Genomic DNA, 18,535 nt, shown 5'->3' with positions numbered 1-18,535 from the left:
TTCCAAAGTCTGTGAAAAATCATTTAACTTCATTCTGCTTATAAGACTGGTTAAGAGGGGGGAAAAAAAAGGGGCATGTTTGCATCTGCAGTTAAAAAGACACAGCAATTTCTAGGAAGATTTTTTCCTGGTCCTTTTTTGACCAGTGACGGCTATAATGCTCTTTAGGGATCACTAAGTACTGATCCAGTTGGTAGTGAACTGAACTCTTCTGAGCACTGGTTAATGAACAATTTCTTTTTATACATTCCTTATCAGTACTTCTTCAGTACTTTGTTTATCACATTAACAATAGCTCACTTCTCTCCTAAGCTTGCACAGACTGGGAGAAGCAGGCAATGGGTAAATTTATAGATGGCAACGCCTTATTAGCCTAGAATCAGGACTGACTCATTTTGAGAGATACTAGCATGAATGAATACCAAAGATTTGGGGAATCTGGGAATTTGGTCCAAGAGATTGTATAATATGGAAAAGATGTAAATGTTACTTTTTTTGAAAGTCTGTAGCTACTGCTTTGCTTTGAGATGGGTTAATTTCACATCTCAACAGAATTTTTGAACAGTAATGATCTTGAAGTACATGACATCGTTTTTCTGTGTTAATCGTGAATTAGAACTACTTTTGTTAAAACCCCATTAACTTAGAAGTTATTAAGCCATACACAGCCAAGTATTTTTGTCAATACTCATTTTCACACTTTATTATGGTCCATGCTAGACGCACAGAACAGGAAAATCCAAAGAAGTCAATGCTGACATTAAAGGATACCATCTTAAGCCACTCAGATAGTTAAAGAAACCCTTACATAACACAGCTCTAAACCACCTTGCACAGACTACGCAAAAAAGGTTCAAGTCAAAGGCAGCCTGCAATGCAGTAATTGTAAAATCCACAGAAGTCAGTGGAAAAACATTAATAGGCCTCTGTAAGAATACCAAGGCTTCACATTTACACTATTATCACCATCTTAAAGTGGAAATTAGGCCAAGAACAATACAAGTTCTTAGAAATCACCCTAATGTTAATGTCTTGCACATCCTTCCAGCACAGAGAATTCTTTATTAACACGTATTTAATACTAATTGCTAATAGACTGTATTCCCTTACAAAGTAACCTTGGAGACAGAACCTGCCTTATTTCAGAACAAGCAGACAGAGCAAGACTTGTTTTCTTTAAGTAGATTGCCATGCCATGCCCCTTGTAGCTTGCCTCAATATACCTGGTGTGTTTATTAATCTAAAACTTTTCTAGTGTGTTTAAAAACTTTACCACAGTATTTGGATAGTAGCCTCACAGACTCACATTTGCACTCACTGCATATGCAGTGCATAACAGAAAGCAGTCAAAAGTCATGACTGCTTGCCACAATTTCAGTAACTGAATTTTGACAAGTGACTTTGGATTTACCCCAAAACCTGCCAAATCTGTAGGAATTAAAAATGCGCAATTCACCTCAATTGTGTGGATATTTTTCCCTCTTTGAGTTGCACCTATGAATGGACAGAAATCTACTTTTCAATGTAGTGATACAGTTCTGAAGCACAAAGGGGAAATCCAGAGGCATGTAAAGTGTGGTAATTTCAACTAAGCTCATGAAGCTATGGGAATTTATGCCAAAGGGTTTGCCTATTCTGGCTCAAAACTTGCTGCTGAAGATGATATATATTTGCTAACCTAAGAATGCATTTTCCACTGTCCAGCAGCTAGTTAAGAAGATTAATGACTGTTTTGTAGTTCCAATTAAACTCCTTTATCACCAAGAGGGACCAAACAAGTTTTGATTTCAAAAGCACTGCTTAAGAAAGAAGACCAGGGCTGCATAACACTGACATTTTATTAGAATTCATCTGTAACAAATGGAACTTGTGTCAGCAAAGAACTGATTTTCATACAGACTTTCTTTTGCCACCAATGTAACGAAGTAAGAAAATAAAAAGCACGCCTTTCATTCTGTAAAACATTTACGCGTACTACTAATTAGAGGTAATTGTATCTTTTTTAACAAGCCATTTTACAAGGTAATTTTTTTAAGTTTTTCAGTCTATGCATCCAAAACAAGAGCAAAGAACACAAGTTTTTATTATCTTTGTAAAGACACTCCAAGCTTGAATGGCAAAGCCACATAACGGATGGTTATAATGAGACCTGCAGCCTTCTGATATCTGTGGAGTATCAGGGCACCAAGGGAAAAAAAAAAAAAGAAAAAAGAAAAAAATAGAAAAATAAACATAAAGAAAAGTGGGAAAGAATAAAAGGAAAAAAAAAAAGCAGTGCTTTTTTTTTTCCTTTTTACATGTTCTGTGTCTTTTAAATACATACAAGTGGATTTTGTAAGCAATTTCTTACAGATGGGTTCAAGTTATAACATTATTGGGTGTAGAATCAATAGGGCAGTGCATAGTACAAAGGTATATATAGAAAGTGCAAATCTCCTTAGAGGGTCACTCCTTCCCCCAGCCATCTTCTCCGCTATCTAACCACTCAAATAATTTTTTTAAAAAGAGCTAAATTAAACTTCTGTATAAATCATTTTTATATATTTTGTGGTTTTTTTCCCCCATTGCAACTAATTACAAAATTAGACATAACTACACATACAAACGTAAATAATAGCACCGTACTGGTTATGCTGATGAAACCAATTTTAAGCTTGGAAATGTATGATGTATGTAGACAAAGATGCTCACAATTTAAATTGACTGCAGAATGCATATATAAGAATACAGAAAGTGGAATGCACATCAATGATGCTAAGAGCTATCTTAAGAAACAAAAAAACCTAAAAGGAGTATTTAGTTGTACAACAGTTTTTCTCACAAATTGGCTCTGCTTTTTTGTATTTCTTTTACTCCCTCATTTTCTTTGGAGCTTGCAAGACAGTCTGCTAGGGAAAATGCACTGATCTTTGTATGGATCCAGTGTGCAAGAACCTTCCTTAGTCTATGTTTTCAAAATGACACTCCATTGTTTTGTATTTCTGATTTCCTATATTTGAGTTGAAGAACATGACCACACTACATAACCTGGCACTTCAATCATTATTTCAAAGTATAACTCAAGAAAGAAGAAGAGAAAGAAACATAGTGCACATTCTTCTCTGGTTCAGATGTAAGTTATAGAATCTCATTCTGAGGTAGCCTTCTATAATACTTCTATTCCATATATATATATCTATATTTATGTTTTGATTTTTTTGGTTTTGGTTTTTTTTTTTTTGTTTCATTACAAAAGTGCTCAAATACAATTGTTGGAGTTTGGTCTTTCATTCTCATTTCTTATAGGAATGGGAAAATTGGAGGAAGAACAAAAAATGTTGAGGCCATATTGAGAAGCCATAGCAATGCTCCTATTTGAAACCCCAAAGAAAGCATCCTTTGATGCTGATGTACTGACAGTGGCAGAACACATGGTGACCAAGGTCAATGTAAATGGCATTCTACAAAGAGTCTCAAAAAGTAGTTTGTGCTGTTTACAGAATTTTCCTTTTTCCTGGAAGAAAATCTGTCAATCTCCAGTATGTCATGTGGGCTCAGTCTCGCTAGCCTTACATGAACTTTCCCACTGAAAGCAATGGTTTGACTTTAGCAATCTGTTGACATGAGTGAATGAGCAGGACTTGGTCCAAAATAAATTTGAGGGGGGGAAAAAAAAAAAAGCATCATAAGCACTGCTGATGTCAACTACTGCTACTGTGCTGCTACATCTCTTCAATGACAGATAACACTATAAACAGTGACACAGTGGGTTTGTAATGCCAACCAGAAATAGATTTCCAATTTGTGGGCTAGTCTGTTATTAGAAATATGGAAAGATAAAGGGCCTTGACTACCTATGTGTTTTGGGTTATCATTTATTACCATCCATACTTGATTAGAAACTGGAAATGCATATTTTTCAAAATTGTCTGGTACATGTAGTAAAATGTTTGAAAAGAACAACAGAGATATAAACAAACTAAACTAAATACAAATGAAGGCTAACTTAAAGAAATACTATTCAAAATAGGCATCAAATATAAGGCACTCTAAATGTAAAATTAAAATAAACCCCAGCATTCCCAAACAATGCTGTATGCCACAAAACATTTGATTTCACAGAGCAATGTGTGTTTGGCTTTGCCCTGTTACATACGATAAATGTAAATTATATAGCGCACACTATAGACAGTATACTATTGAATACAATTTTAAAACATCTTAATACCTAGTATATTACAACATTCTCCCCTCCTAAAGGGATATGCACTGACCTTTCCCCCATGCACACCTCCTACATTTAATAATATGATTTCTTATTGCACTATAGTGTTACAAATATTGAACTTCACTTGAAGCCTAAATCACATACTCTGTGTGCGTGTGTGCATGTGTGTGCTCTGTATGTGTGCATGTGTGTGTGTTCAAGTGGAAATGTGGATAGAAATATTGTTTGGGATAGAGATGGCGTTTAAATATCAATGATGTGCATTCCTCACTTCCCTTTGAAACAGAAGTTTATGGACCTTAAAAATGCAGAGCTGATCAAATAGTAGTTTGATATAATTGCAGTATGCAGAAAAACTTTCCCAATGCTTTGATAAATCCAGGTATGTAAGAATGGATATGTTTATGTGCATGTGTGTCATCTATCCATCTGTATTCTCTGCAACTACACAGAGATTCAGAAAAGGGTAGACAGTAATACATACATATATATATATATAAAAAGAGAGAAGAATGTGAGTGTGCATGTGCATATGTGTGCGCGTGTGTGTATGTGCTAGCAGCATCTTTATACTTTGCGCCTCCCTGTTGATTCCAAAAGAAACCAAAAAGCCCCATTTTGATTTAACTGATTACAATGAATATTTTCTTAAAGAAAAAAAAACCCAAATAAAACTACAAAATTAATACTAACAAGACTGTGGTACTGTAGGACTGCACAAAAATGTGCAAATTTTCAAAGTATCTAACATTTCTACAGCACAATATTACAGATAACAGTTCTACAGCTTAAAAAAAAAATCTACATTTTTTAAACAAAAATATTAACAGTTATGCAACCTTTTCTTTAATTCACTTCATTGAATGATAAACTCTTGTTAAAAAAAGGAAAAAGTTTACACAGTTAAAAATGAAGCACAGGTCAGCAGTATCTTTACAATACTAAAAAACTAAATCAAGGACTTTCTTTTTAAACATTCCCACATTTTCCCTAAAGTGTTATGATGAGCAGTATGATGGGAAAGGGTGATGTTGAAGAGTCCGCTTTGTTTGAGAAGCCAGAACCCAACCTTGCAACAAACATCTTGCACTGAACTGCAGTTCTCAAAACTCCTCTTTGCAAAAGCATGTAATCCTGAATAAGATGATCACTCTTTCTGATTAATTTCCTCTTCCCTTTAACTTCAACCAATGTCGAACCCTTGAGGTATCTGTAAATGAGATCCTTCAGACGCCTCAGTGGTCAGGATTCTTTTATTATGGTTAGGTTATTAAACTGTGAATTCTTGGTCCACATGGAATACTTCTTGTTGGGTGGGGTTCTTTTTTTGTTGTTTTTTTTGTTTTATATATCCCCAATATTTTTGTTCATTTTTTTTTTTAAATTATTTTTTATTTTATATATCCCCAATAATTGCTCCTTAGCTAAGAGTTAAGAAGTACTTCTAAAGCACATCGTATGGCTCAGAAGCGGCTCTCTGGATCTTAAAGGGCCTGCAATAAAAATCCACAATGGGTTTTTATGTTGCATAGTGATCAAAGCTGCCCAGATACTCCAGTGCGGCTCGATAGCAGAACTGGTATTGATCCTAGAGAAAGAAAAACAAAAGCATCAAAAATTCAGCTTGTTGGTTGGTTTCTAGTTTCTTTCAAATAATAGTGAGTATACTGTAGCTACAAACAAAGATACTGCAAAGGCATCTGCAGTTCAGCAATATTCACTTGCTGACACCAACAGAAAACCACTCTGAGCTACCATAGATGAAGACAGACACTCATTTAATGCAACAACATTTTCCACAGAATGCAGCTTGTTTTTGTGCAGAGACCATATACCCACCTACTGACGGTCCGTTGTGCTGGATTAAAACAATATCAGCATAAAGCTTTCTTCTGATAGGAACACGCTTGAGTGCTTTTCCCCCATGTATTTGAAAATAAGTAGCAAAATGTATAATTAATGCCACAGCTAATACACTGAGTGAAAAAGTCCATCATAGCCTTCATATGGAATGCTGTAGGTGTTGATGAAAATGTGAAGATACCTTACACTGTGGCAAGAAAAGGGCCTAAGTGAGAAATATGGAACTAAAGCACCTTATTCACATGAAACAGACTTCATTTCAACCTACACCTGAAAGCAGAGAGAAGTTTAGTGTGGTGAGAAATTTGCTTATACCTCTGATGAATCCAACATTTGTCAGTTTGTGTTACTCTCATCCCCATAAAGCAGTCCCTTTGCACATTTATGTTATGTTGCACACTTACACTACAACGGCACATCTGTGTACTTATTTCCAACTGCAATTCAGGATTTAAATGGTAGAAAGTAAAAAAGAAAACAAAAAACATTAGAAAAATTGCTCAGGGATGTCTGTTTATTTATCTGATAGTGCTGTAGTAACTGCAGAGGTTGCACTTGCTAAGATCGCAATTAAAACTCTTTTGGAGGCCAGGAAATTAATCAGGTAGCTGCTTCACTGAAGTGGTGTGATCACGAATAGTTTTTTTCTGTTAGTCAGAATAGTTAGAATAGTGGCAGAATACATTACACGTATGCCTGAACTTTAAGTGTATGTGTGGTCCACATGAAAGTGCTTTGTTTAATAAGGATTAGATTTCTTGGCAGTTTATACCAGTGAATGAGAGATTTGTTTTCCACAGAATACTGGAAGAAATGCGTACACAACATTTCTGCTTTCAGCAGTGGGGATGAAGGGTAGCATACAGAAATAAGTCAAAGCAGGGGGAGGGAGCATATATTGCAGAATTGAACTCTGCATTTGTCAGGTAGGCTCAAAGCAGCATAGTTTTTCAGTATACTGTAGTTATTTCTTGGAGCCAAAATGACATAAAGCAGTCATTTTTCATTTTGCTTATCCAGAAGAATGATGGTAATGGAAAAGAAATGGAATTAACTCTTCAGTTTGGTCACAGTGATTTACTTGGCTAACTGACAAGATTAAAAATAAATATCTGTATTTTTCATATAAGTTTCTATGAAGTTATCTTCTTAAAAGTAAAACTACCCAGCTTCTACTGAACAAGTTTAATTTTCTTGTGGAAAATGGCAAACTCTGGGGAGCCATTTTAAATTTCACAGACTGTAATTTAAAGGCCAGTGTCAATCAAATTATACTAAATAAATGTGTGACCTAAAGAGTTTCCCTTCTCTTGCCCTTTTTCTTGGTTCTCCTAACCTGTTGGTTCTGGCATAGTTCAGGTCGTCTGCTCAGAAATTAAAGTAAAAATTAAGCACAACATTAACTGATAATATTTAAGCATTCTTTACGACATGACAGAGTTCCAAGCACACAGGCCCAGGTAACTGGTTTATACTATTTATCCCTCCCTTTATTTCTCTATGCCGCACTTGCTAGCATAGAAGTTATTTACACTATAGTTATCCTGAATGCTGAATTTACCATTATGATTTTCAGGCCAAAAAGCCACTTGCTTGGTGACACAAAGTCAAGAAAAACATGAAAATAATACAGTGGCAGTCTGAAGACATGATCAAGACCTTGCTCCCAGGGGAAAAAAAAAAAGGAATGGATCCACCTGCATAAGCAATTTGCCTGCTTCTTCGTTACCACACATTTCTGCCAGGAAACAAGAATCAAATAAAAATGGGTGATGCTTTACAAACAGATTTTCTCAACTACCATAATTTAGGAAAAATGATTTTTTTCTTCCTCATCCTACAGTAACTACTGCAGTAACAGGAAATAGTCCTTGAAGTACCTTTATGGCAGATTTTACACTATAGTCACAGGGCCAATATGTGACTTCAGATAGAAAAGTAAGCACATTTTATACAGTCTCTATCCATGCATTTTTTTTGCTTGTGTAAGTACTGCTTCTTTTCCATCCCATGGCATATGGATACTGTTTTGCTCACCTCTGTCTGTACCATGGCTGGCCGCTGTGTCCTTAACATTTTGACAGTCTGGAAGATGTCTACAACACCTTCATATCTCATTCTTTCTAACACAATGCTCAGGGTTATGAACACTCCAGTCCTTCCAACACCCGCGCTGTTGAAGAGAATGAAGAGAAAATAAAATGTTAATTGACAGTTAATGCTGAAAGAATTGGCTGACAAATTATTTGTGGTTACAACACACCATATGTGTACAAATTTCTATATGGGGAAAGGCTTACTAAGCAAAATTCCCCAGAAAAATACCACACTGCATTCAAAAGAATAACTGTGCTCAAGCAAACTTTACATGCTACTGAATACATCCTGACTCTCCAGTCTTCCTTGCAAAGTGACTTGGTTTGTTCATCCAGATATACAAAAATCAGTGCATGGTGAAGGCAAATGTTAATATTTGTTGCCAATAACATACATTGGAACTGACAAGAGAAAATGAAGCCAAAATGCATTTTACTGCTTGCTTTACTTTAGTTTGTCATGTATATGCCCTGTTTTGTACATCTTCACTGTGCTATTTTACCTTCTATTTTGAGTTAGGAGTATGGATGTTCATTTAATATTGAACTTGTTAATATATGCTTCAATTCAAATAACAGATACAAAAAATCTCAACTCGAGTCTTATTCAAGTCTGGCAGTCTGGATCTTTGCTTTCCAATGCTGATATACATTTACCATGGTTGTCTACATTAGTCTTAAATATCTTCTTTGAGTATATATGGCTTGTTTGCTCTCTGTCCTGTCCTGGGTTTCTGCCATTAGCTTTAACCCTCCACAAGTGGTAGAAATTCTTGCAATCAATAGAACCAATAGCTGTCAGCTTTCAAAATTAAACAAACACTTATTCACAAGGATTATCCATGGCTAAAGACACAGGTAACTGCACAGAAGAAAAGATTTTCTAAATCTGAACTTCTATGGATGGAAACTAAGCACCCTGTCATCTCACTGTTGATGCTAATAATTTCATAAGGTTTTCCCCAGCCAGATAACCTTGGGAAGGTATTTATGAGACCTATTCACCACACAAGCAAATGGAACAGCATGAACAACAGGGAAAACCTGAAGAACTCTGAATGTTCATATGAACTATGACAGAGATCCAGCAAATTTATGAAACTAGTGTGGAAATTGAATGCTCAAACTGTATGATGGTATTTTAGTGTTTGGTCTAGGTCAGTGCACTTCTAGGGCTATTAGACATACGCAACTGGATTTATCAATTTTGCAGAGGCTGGGTGCCCTCAGATTGCTGAAGCCAAAGGACAGCTACCACACCACTTGACAGAATATCATGCTGTCAGTGATGATTTACCTATATGGAATAACAACAGTCCTGGACATCTAAAGCAATTGTAGAGTAAGGTACCTGATGAGGTAAATTAGACAGCTAGTAATTAAGAAATATCCTGAAAAATCCTGGAACCTGCTCATTGGAATGTGCTTGGACTTTACAGAGCTGATGACAGTGTGATCTAAACCAAGTAGCCCAGAAAATGATCAGCAGAATGAAGGCAGATTACCATTTTACATTCTCCTTGTTCCTGCTCCTGCTCTGCTATTTAAAGATTAAAACAAACAAAAAAAACCCAAAAACCAAAAAACCAACCAAACAAAAAAAAGCCAAGTATGATTTTCCAAATATGTGAGACGATTTCTGGCCTCATACATTAGACAAATCTTTGTTTAAAAAAATAACTTGGAAATCTCCAGCAAAAGGAAGAAATTTATTTGTTGTCTTGTGTACTTAGGAAATCAGTATCTGGAGACACTACTTAATGAGGAAGAGAGACTAATATGGAAATATTTCGATGCTTGCAAATCCTAACTAGTCATCAAATGCAATGTCTTGAGAAAAGCCTGTAGGAAATGGATCCTGTTCCCCTTAGAGTGGCAAGAAAACTTTTAACACTGTAATAATTCCTACACAAAAATGCTAGGGATTTCTAGAGTGAAGGTAAAGCACTTCTTCATGATGCTTTATGATTCACAGTGATTTATTATTTAAACTAGAAACTAAAGTTAGGATGCTTTAATGAACCATGAGGAAGTACTGATTTGTTGCAAGAGAGAGGAGTTTATCACTACAAATACATCTTGAATGCATTCTGGGAAAGGTCTTCTGCACTCTTGAGCTAAAAGCTGGAATAAAAAGACTATAAATATCTAATATTGGTTGAAGTGAAAACTTTGCTTCAAGGTGAACAGTCCTTTGCTCTCTTAAATAGTTTTAAGTATCTGCCTCATGAGGTTAGAAATCTTTTAATTCAACACACTGACCTATTTGTAAAAATTCTAGGGAAAGAGAAAATTTAAAATTGTGGGTCATAGGGTTTTAGTGTGTAACAGAGAAAGCAAGCTTGTCAAAATTGTGTAGAGTGTGAAGGAAACCCAAAGGAAGTAAAGCTAGAGGAGTTTTAATTCACTGTACAACTCATCATGGTACAAACTGGAGGCATTATTTCAGTAATTCCTCAGAGACTAGGAAAGTGCAGGTATCCAGGATCTTGTGCTTCCTGAAAGAAACAAACAAACTTACTAATTTGCTAGGGACACTTCCTATTCATGTAAGTTGACTAATGCTGACAATGATGATTAGCATTACCAGTCCCTAAATTGTTATTACAATAATAATAAAGACATTTTAAAACCAAGCCATGATTAGTTACACTGAAATTAACTTTGTTTCTAGCAAAGTCAATGGTAGAAATCCATAATTTTACCACGAAAGATCACATCCATTTGGGAGGGATATACAATGTACTGTAAGCAGTATTCACTGTAGTCACAAGTGGACATGTCTGCATGGTACAAAGAACTTAGAAGAATAGTATCACTTTGCTTTCTTATCTGCATAAAGGCATAAATATTGCTTATTACTCCTGTCCTCTCAAAACTCATTAATATTGAAGAATAAGGCTTATTCTTATCAGGATTGTCCTTCATTTTCCCTTGTGAAATGAATCCCAACCACTGCTCTGCAATGCTATTCTCCTCAGCAGGCCATAAAAATTTTTAGGCACACAAAAAAAAGTAGGATTCAAGTATTCCAATACATTTATTTGTCAGTCTTTCAGATTAGGGGATAATAAAGAACTCAAATTCTGTTTACTCCTCACTTTGGAAAGATGAGAATTTCTCTCTGCTTACTAGGCTCTAGTAAACTCATTCATTTGTCTTCATGCTAGTATTGAGGCACTACTTGGCTTACAGTAAGGACTTGCATCTTGTGCCAGTATTTTGCATCTCTGTTACAATAAATAATAATAATATTTAATCTACCAAAAAAAATTCATATTACAAAAATGAGTCTCTAAAATCCTAATGGAATTTATAGAAAACAATTTATTAAATAAGAGAAAAAAAAGATAAAGATATTATTTTTGGCCATCTGCTATAGACTAGAATATTGTAGAGAAAATAAATAAAAACCACAAGAATATTAAAAAGCCCATGCTGGATTATTCCTATCCGCCATGCAAGCTGTTTTCATCTGCATATCAATTGCAAAGGAATTTAGGGTACCCATCACAAAAATGAGCACTGAGTTCTGAAGTTAGAACTCATCAACTCAAACCTCAATGATTTTTTTGACAAGCAAAATTTCTAAACACCACTTTCTATTCCATTCCCTTTCTTGAGATGCCTACTTTTTTTTTGGTCTCATCTTGATTGCTACTAATGTGCCACTGAGGTGCAACTAGCTTGTTGGCAACTAATAATTCCCACCAAAGTAACAGCCTCACTTTTAATTTCTAGTGGAAAAAATATCAGATGTAGCAGCCTGTTATAAGGGTCTTCCTATTCCTTCTGTGTGCAGCATTGACCAGTTTGCTTTTATGCTGCATTAGAGACATTCAAAAGTAAAGAAAAAATCATGTGTTTCCAGATATTTCTGAAGAATTGTTTCTGTATAAATGGAGTATTACAGAACAGTTTCCACTTCATAAAGCAATTGTGTTCCTTTTTAGATCTTCTATTTGATTACATTTTCTGATAGTTCACTTCTGAAATGTTTAAATATACACCTTTGCCACAATCAGCAATCAGCTTTAGAAAAAAACCAAATCTACATATAATTAGTTTTTAAGCTTTGTTTACTTACCTGCAATGAACAGAAATTGGTCCATCCTGACCAAATTGCTCTTTTGTTTTATGCACTTGGCCTATGAAGTCAATAAATCCTTCTCCAGACTTTGGCACTCCTTGTTCTGGCCAGTCAGTGAACTGGAACTGCCTCACTGTTCGGGACTGACCATCCTTTAACAAAAGACACAAATGATGTATCACAAAAGCATGTTGCTGTGGCTTAAAGTCGGTCAGCCAATAATCATAAAGACAATCACAAAGTAAGGATTTTGAGAGGAGCTGAGAATGGCTAAGAACACATATATGAAAATTCTTTTAACTGCAGTACTGGCTGAAGCTTTTGCATTGGCCTGGAAGTGTCGTTTCATTAACAATATTGCATGGATTCTCTTCCACACTGCATAGGAGAGCTGTCTGGCATTCTGACAGTGTGAAAAGGGTGTCTGAGGCCCAGGGTATATGACTTTTTTGGTATGTTATGTTTTGAATCCTGTGGACTACAAAGTCCTTTATATACAGATCAGGTAGAATAAGGTCATCTAATCTGACTTTTCATTTCTGAGATATGCTCATCCACTTCACGGCAGGAATATCCTTACTGATAAGACTTGTTTACTCATTGCCCTCCTTGCAGATGCTATCTTTAATAGTAAGCTGTTTTCTATGAGGTGAACATTTTTCCTGGAAGAAGATGGATCAACAAGCCAGTTGTTTAACGTATTTCCCTTCAATAATGGTTCATTTAATTCACTAACATCTTGGAGTTAGTTGAAATTGAGAGGAAGGGCCTCCTTTCTCAAAACAAGCCATCTAAAGCTCTTCAATCCCTGTGGTTAGGAATACTAACAGCATTTCTTTAAAGTGCAGAATACTGCATCATAGTTATTTTTATAATGAAGCCACTGTAATTACTAAATGACAACTTCTGTTATATGCCTATTTAATGTGTAAAAAGTCAGAACACATAAAAAATGCAATACAAACAGATAAAGCAAATTTGTTCTGCATTTTCAAACATTGTGCTTGATGATTTTGACACTGTCAATCTGCACAGCTGAAATGTTCAAAATCATGGCAATGTGAGCTACTGATGTTAACTGGTGCCTCTAGACATCATGTTTTCTAAGCACCCGCCCTGCCATGTCTTCAAAAGAGTCTTCTATTAAGTGAAACTCATGAAAAATTGAAATTTCTTCTAAGTAAAACTCATGAAAAATTCAAATCATTACTGGAGATTCCCCTCAAAAAGCAGCAAGTTATGCTTGGAGGCAAGAACAATCTTTCTCTCTTTATCCTTCTACCACAAGCGCTCAGCTGTTACAGACCTTTGAAATGATATAGAAGTGATTTTAAATATAACCAAAGCATACCCCAATGCTTTGCTTTTATATTTCCTCTGGTTTTGTGGGGTTTTGCCTCCCGTACCTCAGATGAGTAAGGAGAACAGAAAAAACTGTATGTGTACCAGCAACTACTTTGAGAGGACACACATACTGTCTTCTTCCACTAGACCACTGTGACAATTTAGTAGTCTGTATCTGTGAAATGCTTTTTGCCACAAACAAATATGTAATGTTTGAAAATATTCACCCAATTTGATTTCTTATGGGCATCAACACAAAAAACTAAATGTTTTCTTTCAAAATGGTATTTTGTTAATACAAACATCTCTGATAATAGTCTCTGTAATCCCATTTCCCCCCAAGAAGACATAATGAAATTGCATCCTCCAGATAGCCTTAGGCAAATGACATAAATTCATCAAGAAGACACAAGTATAGGTTGATTTCCCTCAAAATAACCTTCCATTCTCCTAAAGTAAAGAAAGAAAACCTGAAATCTGACTTTCAACATGTTCCTAAGAAGATGGAAACTCTTCAGCAATTTCTGACCTTGATAGGACTTACACTAAAATAACAGCAACTTTTCCAGGTAGAAAAAGTAAGAAAGACACTACTTTACATAAGTGTGGTCTGTCATTGGAAAGATCACACATTTTCGGTGTGTATATGTATACAACTGTATTAGTATGTTTCATGACTTCAGTAATGCAGTATTCCAATGCAACTGTGAAATGACAATAACCTCTCTTATTTAATATTATTTAATGAGCAGAGGAGTAAAGTTCCTTAGTCTATGTTAGACTAGCATTAGAGCATATTGGGAACTGATCGGCAATTTCTTACAGTTCCCTCTGCTACTGACATTATAAACAGTGCTGATTTCTTTTAATGAGATTCTTGCCAACAGCAGTCCAGATACAAATGCCAAATTTTATTAAAATCTTTACTTTCAAATACTGTGACAGTTTGCACAGTTAGTTATCAAAATAAGTGCTTTCAGATCCCTATGTGGCACAGAGGGCTTTTAAGGTATCATCCTATATATTGGCTGACCGTTTGGATTTCTTCTTCCTTCTCACAGAGGATATTCAACTGTCTTTTGATTAGGCTGTAGAATTTATAATACTCTCTTACAGCCATCACTAATAGTTTAGCCTTAAATAAGACTGGCCCAACATATTGACCTCTTGAGTTTCCAGAGAAAGTGAGAACAAAGTAGTCAGAAGCAATAACTTGGAACAGTTAGAGAGGTCAATTCCACTGTACAACAACTCACAGTTCAGTTTCAGAAATAACAGAGAGTTCCACACCAGACACTTGCTGCTGGCACCTAAAAAGATACAATGCCTCATTTTTTGTCCCTGTGGAATAACTCGGCATCTTGGCTCTGGCAGAGCATGGATGGTATTGTAACAGTATAGATGGATTTGGAGATGAGAGCAAGAGAGGATGTTTGCCATCACTCCAGCATTTACTCTTCTTTGAATGCAACAATTTAGTCAAACTATGTCAATTACTGGGTGTGACAGCCACAAAAGCCTAACTAGAGGAAAACTATAATGTACATTTTGGTACGTATTTCCCACTTCCTCCAGTAAATTTGGAAGGAGTTGTAGTTTCCCAGCATAACTAGAAAATTTAAGATGGTGCTGTCAGCTCACTGATGAGTTTAACAAAACTTGGACCACCAAGATAAAGAGATTTTCAAAATTTGAGAAGCAAAAATACATGATAGTCAAATGTCACAATAGGACTGTCAGTGTGATTGATGCTTTTTAAAAGAGGTTTATTAATATCATGTCAAATAAAATTAATTATGGAAAATTTAATAATTTAATTATTTGACCCTTTTTTACTGGTTTGATAGCTGTAGGTAAGCAGAATTTCTTAAATATCCTATTTCAATATAAAATTTTGAAAGAATTTTTTTTGAATATAAGATGTTTGGAGACACGTCAATTACAGCTATGGCTTTTTGTTATAACTGGAATTTTGTGATCAGAGCTTTGTAAACTATGTCATATAATAACTCTTCCAACTTGAGATAGATTTTTAATAGAAAATCAATTAAAACTGTAAGCATATTTGGAGTGAAATTGGCTTTGACTATCTCTGCTTACAAGTGTGTTTAAAGACTGATGCTAGGAGCCTGCTCTCCACTTTTCTTAAGCACAAATAGGTTAGAGAAGCGATGAGTCATATGATACTACATTTCAAATAGAATGAAAATCAGACCCAATATATCTACAGTTTCTTTACAAAACCCTACACCTAAATCTCATTTGCCAAACAAAAGGTCCATATGCTGACTTGATAGTAACAATACTGTCCAATTTTAATTGAAATTCACGTTAAAAGCAGTAGTCTCGCTAACTATGAGGAAGTCTAATATTTTGGATGCTGACAGGCAATTCTGAGCAGCCACTCATGTTATCCCTGGACAGTACATCCTGCTATTTTGCTTGAACAAGTATTATTCCACAGTGCCTACAGAAACAGGCGCTAACAGAATGTCTTCCTGCCATGCAGACTGAAGTGCTAGAAATCAAGTCTGAGAAATGCCAAATATATATTAAAAGTTTATATATGTTTAATCTTATATGAGTGCTCAGTTTTGGACTTGGGAATTCAGATAAGAAATGCAGTATGAAAATGAGGATGCTAAGGTCACAGCTGCATGTATCTACTCTGCAGATATACTAGAGAGCTGAAAATATGCTATATGAAAAATCAAATTATAATGTGCAAAGCTTGTCCAGCTTTTCTTATGAATGCCATTTGCTCTGCAGTTTTAAAATCTCAATGTATTTAAAATCTCAATCTCAAACCTTCACAACCACTCAGCCTCAAGGGTGGTGCAAAACAACACTCTAAGTGGCAAAAATTGTACCCAATATTGATCAAGGGAAAAATGAGAAAAAAGAGGAAAATGGTCCTCAAATAATCTAATGTATTTTGGCACAAATAGTTCAGAACTATAAAACTGTGCTTCCCAGATGCTAGATCTGAATGAAGGTACATTGTTCTTACAGAAAGATGCCACTTATTTAAAAATAACTTCATCTGCTTTTTTATTATTGCTTGTAGAAAGCATATCTGTAGGGTTTTCTTAATAACAATAAAAATTTCAGAAACCCCAAACATAGAAAAAGAAAGACATAGACATTTTCTTTTAAACTTATGAGAACAAGTGTAATGCTATGTTGACTTACCCTTGCATCTGTAACCTTGAATTCCCTCAGAATATACTGTGGCATGTTGTACTCTGCCATTGGATCTACCACAAAATACTGGTATCTGGCTGAGCGCTCCGCAGGCCAGTACTGGTGGCATTTTTCCTACAAAATAACAAAATACAATACATTTCCTGTTACTTGAGAGCACTACCATAAATGGGTATAAATCCTTTTTTACTCAGCTAAGTGTGATATTCATGGAAAGTGCCAGTAGTGACAAGAACATGAGCTGCTTGTGTCGGTATAAACATTAAACTCAGAGAGTAAAAAATTACCTTTAACACTGCATTGCCAAGGGTTTCTCATTGGTTGCTGTATATCGGAGCTTACTTATACTTCTGCTCAGTTTTATTATCTATCAGTGACAAGAGCTATCCCTAGCCTAATTTTCAATGGTGAGTTTTTATCTCAATTTAAATCCTGATGCTATCTTCAGTTTTCTTCTATTTTGCTTGTTGGAGCAAGTCCCCTCAGCCTCAGTCACGATTCTATCTCTGCATCCACTAGCCATGTCCTGAACAATCTCTATTCTCTCAGACACCTGCCCTAACTCAGATTTCACTTATCAGATGCCAGCTTTCTCTTGACGTAATCCTGTCCAGATAGCAGACTGCTTCATTCTTTCCAGTAGACAGAGTATCAATGAAATGAGTTTAGAACTGTAAACTGGGGGCTGAAACTTTAATATGCAGGACAGAACACATAGAAGACATTCAGATCTTGAAAATACCACACTTTCTTTTAACATTTTTACAAGGAGATGCTGCAAAAGTCAAGTTTCCAAGTAAGAGATCTTTCTTTTTCAATAGACAGCAGTGCTCCCTCCGCATACTTTGAACATCAGCATGCAAACCCACTTGCTGAATCTCAGCGTGCCCCACAAAAACATGCCATGTCTAGTTTGTCTATTGCAACACAATAACAGATTGAAAAAATTTATACCTAGTGGCCAGGAAGGCCACTCCTATTTCAGCAGAAGAAGGAACCAAAATTCTCATCTTTAGATATTCCTTACCATGAAATATTTTAATATAAAGTGCTGCTGTAACCAACATTTTAGTAAAGGAATATTAGAGCAGTACTTACTCTGCCCATTTCTCGTAGCTTAGTGAGCATGACCACAATTGTAGAATTATGCTCCCAGAGCATTCTCCAAAAGTCTTCAGTTGTTTCTGCTAAAGGACCCTGTGTAGCTATGTAAGCTTTTTGTTGTCTACATAAAAAAAAAAGTAAATTAAGAATAATACTTTAATCAAAAAAGTGACTTGATACTCATATTCTCTGTTTATATGTAAACATTGTCAAGAGGGAAAATGTACATACTATTAATAATGAGCACATTAAAATCTTATTATGATTGTTTAATCAAACTATGGCTTTTTATTTTTAGAACTTTGAGAGGAAAATTACTCTGTTAATATTATGATGTATGATTTTATCATTATTATTTAAATTTTAATGCAACTCTAATTGCTCAATTTTGTGTGCTGTAAAAAGCACTTAAGAAACACTTAGTTGTGCTGGTTCATTTTATAGAAATAACTGTCTAACAATCTATTAAGTATAGGAATTATAGCATCAAGCAGTTTCTTTATTAACTTCTCTTCAACAGTCTGATGCCTCCAGCAAAAGTAAGTCAGGAAGAAAATTTGGGAACGGAATATGTATTTCCAGGCCCTAATATCCTGCTAGTAGAAGCTGCCACCAAACTGTTAAAAA

General features: G+C 35.4%; 1 protein-coding gene across 50 annotated transcripts in view; it reads right to left on the bottom strand.

Moving 5' to 3' along the window:
- Positions 1-1,820: 1,820 nt before the first annotated feature.
- The window catches only part of PTPRD (protein tyrosine phosphatase receptor type D), a 1,183,457-nt gene continuing 1,166,742 nt past the window's right edge, over positions 1,821-18,535 (bottom strand). For all 50 annotated transcript variants that reach the window (XM_048291456.1, XM_048291457.1, XM_048291455.1 and 47 more), the window contains 5 exons: positions 17,903-18,029; positions 16,793-16,918; positions 12,254-12,408; positions 8,108-8,243; positions 1,821-5,795 (listed from right to left, as the gene is read on the bottom strand). In XM_048291456.1, the coding sequence (XP_048147413.1) occupies positions 5,727-5,795; positions 8,108-8,243; positions 12,254-12,408; positions 16,793-16,918; positions 17,903-18,029 (613 nt within the window). In that variant the 3' untranslated portion in view covers positions 1,821-5,726. The remainder of the gene's footprint in view (positions 5,796-8,107; positions 8,244-12,253; positions 12,409-16,792; positions 16,919-17,902; positions 18,030-18,535) is intronic.

Source organism: Corvus hawaiiensis, chromosome Z, assembly GCF_020740725.1.
Source record: "Corvus hawaiiensis isolate bCorHaw1 chromosome Z, bCorHaw1.pri.cur, whole genome shotgun sequence".
NCBI lineage: Eukaryota > Metazoa > Chordata > Aves > Passeriformes > Corvidae > Corvus > Corvus hawaiiensis.
Note: the sequence above shows the minus strand (reverse complement) of the source record. Positions and strands in the feature narration are given on the sequence as shown.